Here is a 9,470-nt window from a genome sequence, read left to right as displayed (position 1 = left end):
ACAAGATCCCACATCAGCACATCTTAACAGAAGTTAAGAAGCAGATTTGATGCAACTTGTCCTGGTTTTTGAACAAAAGTAAGAATATAGTTTTATAGCATTTTGACAGATTTGCCCTTTACAGAATCCTGAAGACACAGTGGTAATGGATCAGCAGTGTCTTCAGAGAGAGTGGAGAAGTTCATGGAGAACAGCCAGACAGGATACAAACATGAATGGTAAAAATGGATGGATGGATGTGAGTGAAGAAATGGAAGAACGGGAGAATCCAGTGGAGGGAGATGAGCAGTCGGAAGAAGAGGAGCTGCAAGTAAAAGCACAGGAAAGTGATAAGGCTGTTGATGACGGTGAAGGATGTAGTGTTAGTTTTCCTTTTATGCCTGCAAACAGTGACCGTGTTGTTGTTATGTGTACAAATAAGGATTATGCCAGTGATGAAGAGGATGCCAATAAATATGACAACAACAGTAATATAGAGAATGCTGATAAGTATGACGACAAAAATAATGAAGAATACAGTAACAGTTTACCTGTTAGGTCTACAAATGGTCACGGTTTAGTTGCTGCGTGTAAACATACAGATAAAGGCACTAATAAAGATTATGATAAATATAATGATGATGATGATGATGATTATGAAGATGACTGTTTTGTTGCTGCCTCTATCAGTACTGATGACACTGGTGGTTATGAAAAACACTTAACATTTAGAGGTTTAACATTTAGAGGTGAAGAGCAGCAGATGACAAACGCCAGCTTGGAACTGGGAGTGCTAAATCAAGAGTTAGAGGAGGATGAGGAGGAGGAAGAAGATAAGAATGAAAATGAAGGACATCGCAGTTTTGAAGATTCTGATGATTGTGAAATGTCTCCCAAGAAGCTATACTCCGATCCAGCGCACCCAGGTATGGTCTTCGAGGCTCTGGAGAACATGATGTTGTATTCTGTCCTCACTGACTTGACCATCTACACAGATGACGGACATCAATTCCAGGTTCATTCTATTGTCCTGGCTGCAGTCAGTTACCTTATTCAGAAGAGGCTCAGTCAGAAGCCCAAACAAGAACGGATTTTCACATTGTGTTTGGGGCCTGAGGTTTATGGTTCGGGGTTTGCAGCAGTTATGGAGTTTGCCTATACAGGGAACATCAGCATTCTGAACAAAGACAATATGGAGTTGGTCTGGACTGCAGCTGTCAACCTGGAAGCTCCGAGAGTTCTGGAACTCTGCAGAGACGAGAAACAAAGAGAACAGGATGAGGAAAGAGGGAGAAATGAAGACAAAAAAAGGATTTCTGCTGAGGAACATATGAATGATAGTCTACAGTGTATCAGACAGCTGTGGACAGAGAGAGTGGGATGTGACGTGAAGTTTGAAGCAGAGGGAAGCGTGTTTCATGGTAAGACACTTGTAAATATGGCAGAGGTTTAAGTTTCCTATGCATGAATCTAGATGATGTCTCCATATTGTAGACATCACAGTATTAATTTGATGCTCTCCGTATTTGCGAAACTGCTCATAAACTTTAATTTATTTCCCACCCTCATGAAGCTCACCGGGTGCTCCTGGTTGCCAGCAGTGACTACTTCAGAGGCATGTTTACCAGCGGTATGAAGGAGAGCAGACAGGAATTGGTGTCTCTGCTATTAGTCAGGGCTGCCATGTTTGATTCCCTCCTCCACTACAGCTACAGTGGGGTTCTTGCTCTTGGATGGGACTGCGTGTTTGATCTCACATGTACATCTCTTCAGTTACAGTTTCAGACTGCCTTTTCACTGTGCCTTAACTTCCTGCAACAAGAAATAGATGCTTACAGCTGTCTGGACGTTGTATCTTTCGCAGAGGCTTATGGGATGGCTGACCTACTTGCACTTGCCAATGACTTCATCTTGAGGCACTTTCAAGATGTGTCTGTCTCTCCTAAGTTCCAAGATCTTCCTGTAGAAAAACTGAGGAAATACCTTCGAAGTGATTCCCTTTATGTTCCCTCTGAGTTGTCCTTGTTCAAAGCTGTCATGTCTTGGATTGAAGCCTTTCCCATACAACGGTTGAAACTTGCCAGGGAGCTGATGGGAACCATCCATTTTCCCCTCATGACCTTTAAGGATTTCAGTGAAGTCGAGTCCATAACATCTTGTCTGAAAATTGATGCCAAAAATCTCTATCAGTCTCTCCAAAAAGAGTTCTTCTCCAGTTCTTCAGATGCCCAGTCAAATGTCAGGGTCTACATGCCTAAAGACACTCTAGTCCTTGTTGGGGGTGAGATAATCACTGATAATTTTGAAAAACATAGACCCTGCAGGGAAATGTGGTTTAGCAATTCTTTTCAGAACCACATTGGATTGGTGAAGAAAGTAGAGTGGAGAATGCTGGGAACTTTACCTGAGAAACCAAGATTCGGTCATGGAGTTGGAGCGATAAGAGGGAAGCTTTACGTAGTTGGTGGACGGCATTATTATGGAACAGCTGATACCATGAAGAGCACCTACATGTAAGAATAAATATAAGACTTATTCTGTCTAAACTTGTCCAAGTTTTCCCCCCTCATACTATGGACTACTTGTTTAATCTTTGATCTAGGTATGATCCCATCCAAAACTCTTGGCAAAGGTTGGCTGATATGCATGAGAGAAGAGTCAGCTTCACTTTAGCCGTCCTGAATGATAAACTATATGCTATTGGAGGAGAGAGAGACTCAGAGGTCAACATGGAAAGTGTTGAGGTCTACTGCCCCAACACAAATTATTGGAGGTTAGTACAGTAAATAAGTAACACACACAACATCAGCTGTTGTTTCTAGCAAGTGATCACAGGTCAAACACAACTGCAAACCCTAACCTTTGTCTGAATGTTGTTCAAGACCCAAACCCCACATCAAACCCTTACACACATTGCAAATGTATTGCAAAATTCTAACTTTTCCTAATAGCTTGGTTATAAGAGTGAGTGATGTTGGTAAACCTGACACCTCTCTTAAAAGCCTGTAATTTTAATTCTCTACTTCTCCAGTTTTGTCTGCCCATTAGACCAAGCTCTATACTGTCATGCAGCCAGTGTATGGAACGGCACAATCTTCCTATCCGGAGGCTTTAACGACCAGTACCAATGCCTGACGTCTATGATCCTTTACCACCCAGAAAGAGGATCCACTTACCTGGCTGACATGATCAATGACAGAGCGCTGCACTGCATGGAGACCCTGGGTGACCATCTGTACGTGGCTGGTGGGGTTTCATGCGTTTCTGATGGCCATCTGGTAGATCAATTTGCCTGTGAGGTCTATGACCCTGTGGCCAACTCCTGGAGTGCCATTATGCCATTACCAGTGCCTCATGTTGGGTCAGCGTCAGTAGTCTTAGAGGACAAGGTCTACATAATCGGAGGCTACAGCCATGAGAACTACAAAGATACCAAAGCAGTGCACCGCTATGATCCTGCAACAGAAAGTTGGGAGAACATGAGCAGGACACCAGGCCCGAACGCATACGTAGCTGCCTGCTTGCTGCCCATACCTACTCACCTTAGAAAGTAAGAGGAGTATATTCTGAACACAATAAATTGTCAGTACATTAGAGCTGCATGACATTTTGTTTTAGCATTGATATTGCGCTGTGCGCATCCTCGATAGTCACAAAGCAAGCTGTACAATGTCAAGTATAGGGACCGTAGTTCAGCGTACGGCCAGTTGGCCACTGGTTTGGAATGCATGTGATTTGCGGATTAGTTGCAAAGTTTAACCATGATAGAGTGAAAGTTTATCATATGCATGTGTTTTTAAGTCCTGTCAGTTTAAACATCAAGCGCAAGAAGACTGGAACTCGCATGCTGTTTTCTGACACAGAGCCGCACAGACAGCACATGAACACTGAATTCAGTTATCCTTCTCTTCTTTTTGAGACACGTGCATGCATAATTAAGTCAAAATGCCCGTCTCAGTGAGTATCCACATAAACACAGTCGGTTATATGTTTTAAACCATTGAGAATGAAAACGGATGTGTATCATTATATCCGTGCATTCGTCCAAGTAACGTCAGCCCAATATACCCGCAGCTGTTTGTGTCACCAATGTTAATCAAGCAAAAGAGAAAGAGAAAATCACTTTTTAGCCTTAACAAAGATACATTTTGTTAATTATTTAATTTTTACAGTGAAGACTATGCAGTGTTATTTTACATTTGATTATTCAATTTCGGTACCTGCATGGTGTTAGACTAACCTAAAAATCATAAAGCACTGCTTGTTTCATTTGTATCTTTGTTCTATTGTATTTATCTATGCTTGTAATTTGTTTATTATTTTCTATGGAGATGTACTCCCCTACAAAATCAACCCAATTATCCTAAAATGATTAATTCTTTACAAACAGAGCTATTAAAATCATCTGGTGACATTGTTTTCATATTGCAATATATATAGCAGAAAAACAATATATCGTACTGTCAGTTTTTTACAATATTGTGCAGCCCTACAATACACACAGCAATGCATGGGTCGAATAATAACCTTCCCGTGTTTTCACTGTTATACTGTAGGTGTGCTATTACGCAACTTCTGTACAGACTCTCTGGATCAAAACACAGGGAAAAAGGAGCAGAAACAAGAGATAAAAGCAGGGCTCTGAAGCGTTTCAAGGAACGAAAACAAAACGGAAACAAACTAAATTTTAGCAGGTACATAAAAAAAAAACGCAATCAAGTTTAAATGTTCTTAACAGAAACGCTTATTTAATAACTTTATTTTATCGTTCTGTTTAATTTGGCTGTCAACCAATCATGAATTCAAATAGTATGGCTTATGTGACGTTGACACATCCAACGTGAGTGAAATGCACTCAGATGTCAAGTCCTCCTATGTAAGAAGCAAGGCTTGAGCTTTCCTATAGCTCAAACAGTAGAGCATGGCGCTAGCAACGCCATGGTCATGAGTTCGATTCCCAGGGAAAGCAAGAATTGACAAAATGTAAAATGTGTACCTTGAATGCAATGTAAGTCGCTTTGGATAAAAGCGTCTGCTAAATGTAAATGTAAGGCAATGTGCTGGCATTAGCTGTTGGATTGCAGGAGTTTCTCAGAGGAAATGTCACCATGGCATGTTATATCCAGCGTGGTATTTTTTGAAGCCAGCAAAAATTGCAGGTTACCATTCAGTCAGTCAAGTTCGACATTACATCGATACTGACGTAATGGGGTCTTGTCTGGGAGCCCAATCACCTTTAAGTGGTAACTAAACAGACAATGGAATTGGCCAGTGAGATTTGCATCCTGAGTCACTTTATTTACATCACCATTACTCACTTCATTCATATTTTGCTTTGGAGCCGTGTGGTTGCAGTTTATGCCCGCAAAGTGCTGCCACCAATCATCCGCTCCTCCCATCCAAGGCATGTAAGATGAAAGCAGCCCTGGCGAAAAGTACATTGAAGCAGCCCTGAGACAGGTGGCCCAGAGATGTTCTGAACCTGGAGATGGTGAATACACCACTCCTTCCCCCGGAGGAGGGCCGGGAGGAGAATCTTCCATTTTGTTTTATTTCTGTCCTGCTTTTTCAATAAAAGAGTAGTTTTCTCAATCTTTGGCCAGGTTCATCAGGTACCAGTGGAGCCTGTCCCTCCAGCCGAGATGAAGTCAGGGTTTTACAGCCTGTACTTCATCGAACCAAAATGGCGGCAACCAATTCTGGATCTGCGTGTCTTGGATCAGGCCCTGCACAGGCTCTTGTTCAAGATGCTAATGCAGAAACGCACATGGGTTTGTTCCCAGGATTGGTTTGCAGCAATCAACCTGAAAGACGCATACTTTCTTATCTTGACACAGGTCATTCCTACGTCTTGGGCTTACATGGGGCGACTAGTTACTAGTTACTAGTTACAACTGTGTGAGGGCAGTTTTGCCAAAATGGAGCGGGAACAGAGACGTTACGTTCCCCCTGCCACAGCCCTGAACTACTGCTGAATGGCCGGGATCTTGTCTTGGCTCCTCAGCAAAACATGAATGGTGGTCAATTTATACCCGAATGTCTGGGTGGGTGTGATTTGGCATGCAAATCTCACAGGCCAACGTTCATTGGCTCATTTAGTTACCACTCGAAGATGATTGGGCTCCCAGGTGAGACTCCATTACGTCGGGTTCAACGTAACGTCTCCGTTCACTCCTTCAGGGAATGGGGGTTACATTAGTAACCTAGATGTGTAGAAAAGTTTTTGTGTTGTTTAATATGTTTGACAAAAAGTTTGTGTTATAATAGACAAAGTGTTATGCACATGCTGTATTGGCTATGACTAGACGGCAAATACCAGACTAAGACACTCTTCTCTGCTCCTCAAATACATAAAACATTAACCTTTACACACATCATGTTTTGAAAACAGAAAATGCTGTACTTATAAAAAGAACCAGTTGTTTAGGTACCCTTGTAAAAAATGCGTGCAGGACTTATACTTCTGTTTGAGGATCCACTCAAGTTACAAAGTTTAGTCACAAGCTCGTAGTATAAAGTTCAAGTCAAGGTATTTTTTCGAATTAAACCATTTTCGGAATGATGTTACAGAATGAATGCATGAACAGAAACGTTAAAATAATGATTCTGCTTGGAGTGAACCGAATGATTGTTTTTGTTTAGTTTTTAAGCCCTTGATAAAGCATTGCTTATGCATGTTGTAGTCTTTAAAAAAATATTTTCTCAGCTGTGTGCCTGACTTTATATGTATATAATATTTGTTTTGAAGATTGCTTCTAGAATAACGAAAAATAAAGGAAAATAGTTTCCTCCTACTGTGTGCATTCACTTTGTTAAGAACCATTCTTCAATATTGTGATATATTACAGTACAATTAATCAAATGCACCATTGGCTTAAACTTAACAAATCAAAATTTCAGTGTTTGTTAAGAAGGGATGAGTTTTGGGATTGGATCACAAAGAAAATTTGGGTTAAATAAGTCAACACATTCTTCACTTTTACAATCCGAGGACCAATTTTATCCATTAATCGACAGTGTGTCACAAATACAGTCAACCAAGCTTAGTTTGTATTCAATACAGAATATTAATTTGACAGGTGTTTTTTGGGGGGACAAATACACATGCAAAAACAAGAGAGAACCATCCCTTAACCAAATTTAGTGTTTTGTTCTTCCCTCATATTTAAAATATTTTGATGATCACCCCTTATTTTTTTGATGGTTTTATCGAACTTGTAGGGCCATTAAAAACAAATATTCCCCTCAGACATCACTTTGGTCCACTGCCGTACTCAGAAAAATTTGACAAAGTTCAGTTAGTCTACATTATAAATAACTTAATATAAAACAACAGAAGTCTAGTGTAAGTCCATATTTGGGTAGCCAAGTGATGGCAGAACCTGATTTTGCTGTGTTGATCCTGGAACAACATTCCATTCAACCAATCAGATTTGAGGGACAAGTTTACAGTTTTTGTCAAGTTTAGGCTTGGTTTGGTGCTCCTACATAAGTGTTATCCACCAAAATTTCACTCTGATTTTATGGATAACTTATGGGTATGGTAAGAATATGGCAGGTACCTTTAACAGGTGCGGTGAAGACTCCTGCAACAGATATTTTAGTCACAATTTATCACATCTAGAAAAAAGCAGCACAAATTTAAATGCTATTCAGAGCAGAACAAAGCAAGGATCTCAGTATTACAAAGTACAATTATTTAAAAACCACAGACAGTCAAACTGAATATATGCAGAAACCTGTGACAGGGTCGTATGCGTCGCCAACATTGGTTAGGACTTTATCAAAGATGAGTTTGGTCTCTGTACTAAAAGGACCTCGGTTTCTACTCTCTGTTGCCGACATGGATGCAGTGAATGCCACTTTTGGACTCTCTGTGTGTGGAGAAGACAGGTCAGTTTGCTTTACACAATAAATAAAACTATTACATTTCCCCAAGGAAATGTGAATAATGCTTGTTTAAATGGTACAACAATGTTCAGATACTGTATCCAAACCAAATGAAGAGAATTTACCCTTAATCTGTTTCCGCAGGTCCTGAATCAAGCTTTTCTGCTCTTCTAGGTCATTTTTAGCAGCGCTCAGATCTGTTGTCAGTCCATCAAGCGAAGCTTTAAGCTCCTTTAACTCAGTGTAGATATTCATCGCAGGAGTCATAATATCCTCGTCCTGTGCCATGCAGGAACTTATAATTGAGATTAAGAAGATCTGAAATAAAGCCATGACGACTGCTTCGCTGGTCGCTAAAGATCTACAGTCACTGTGCTGCTTATTTGTATAGAGCTACTATTGGTTAATGATTAAGAATATGGAGTTTTTAGATTGGCTTACGGCTGAGGACAAAACACAAACACAAATGTTCAAATTTGACTAATCAATATGAAAACTTTCTAGAATTGTACAATTGAATTGCACAAGTTTTTGCACAATTGAATTGAACAATTGCTCAACTAATATAACTAGTCCTATATTCAAATCCTATGAAAGCAGATTAATGTATTGCTTGATATTGGTCTAAAAGATGTATGTGTGCTGTAGGGGGAAAGATCCTGCGATGATAGCGATGACATCTTTAGACTTCTTTCTTAAAGGGACAGTTCACCCAAAAATGGAAATCCTGTCATCATTTACTCACCCTGAACACAAAAGAAGATATTTTGAAGAATGCCGGTAACCAGAGATTTTATGGTAGTCATTAACTTTCATAGTATTTTTTTTCCTACTATGAAAGTCAATGGTGAAGTTAACTGTTTGGTTACCGTCATTCGTCAAAATATCTTCTTTTGTGTTCAACAGAAGAAATAAACTCATACAGGTTTGGAACAACCAAAAAGTTTGGGTGAACTATCCCTTTAACACCCTTCCTTTGGCTTTATTCTTCAAGTGCAATTAAAAAATGACCCAAATACAAAATAAATCAATGATTTGGTGGATTCTTTAAACCAAAATACAAAGCAACCATCATTGGAAAAGCATATAGTTCAGGTGTAGTTCCGGCATCTACTAGTTAATAGTAGTATTTACCAGCCAACAAACATGGCCTAAAACTGGTCATCTCACTTCCATATGTCATTTAATTTCCTTACACTTGAATGTTTTTTAGAGGTGAAACCATCTGTTTGCCTAACCAGGATTCGCATGATAGACGCACAGAGACATAATAGATAAATGGGTGATTAAAAACTACTGTCGCTTGTCTTTTAACATATGCAGTTCATGTACAGTACATACACACAAGATTATCATTCATATTCTTATGTAGGCTATATGAACATTTAAATAATGTTTTATTTTAGCTCACAATATAAGCAAGACATATTTATCCATGTTGAACCTGTATCGCACAATTTCAAACCATACACTAAAGGTGTCATTGTTCATTTTTACTTTTGATATTTTGCAGTTTGGCAAGTGTGGATACTTTTGAAACCTCATGTAGACACACATACAAACATGAATACTTTTAAATCAACATATCCAGAGCATGCTAA

The 9,470-nt window shown here is 39.7% G+C and overlaps 2 protein-coding genes across 2 annotated transcripts; one reads left to right on the top strand and one right to left on the bottom strand.

The window, feature by feature from the left end:
* Positions 1-250: 250 nt before the first annotated feature.
* LOC307118645 (kelch-like protein 33) lies at positions 251-3,533 on the top strand (the record flags this gene model as incomplete). The annotated part of the gene is made up of 4 exons (XM_079804353.1): positions 251-1,400; positions 1,553-2,492; positions 2,582-2,752; positions 3,011-3,533. 4 exons carry the CDS (start codon positions 251-253, stop codon positions 3,531-3,533), a joined length of 2,784 nt encoding a protein of 927 aa, XP_079660479.1.
* Positions 3,534-7,319: 3,786 nt separating this feature from the next.
* cbln11 (cerebellin 11) lies at positions 7,320-8,202 on the bottom strand (the record flags this gene model as incomplete). The annotated part of the gene is made up of 4 exons (XM_079804337.1): positions 7,320-7,381; positions 7,542-7,565; positions 7,719-7,853; positions 7,995-8,202. The coding sequence occupies 4 exons, from the start codon at positions 8,200-8,202 to the stop codon at positions 7,320-7,322; spliced, it is 429 nt and encodes a 142-aa protein (XP_079660463.1).
* Positions 8,203-9,470: the final 1,268 nt, after the last annotated feature.

The sequence above is a fragment of the Gobio gobio genome (genome assembly GCF_949357685.1).
Source record: "Gobio gobio genome assembly, chromosome: 2".
Taxonomy (NCBI): Eukaryota; Metazoa; Chordata; class Actinopteri; order Cypriniformes; family Gobionidae; genus Gobio; species Gobio gobio.
This window is presented reverse-complemented; position numbering and strand designations above follow the sequence as displayed.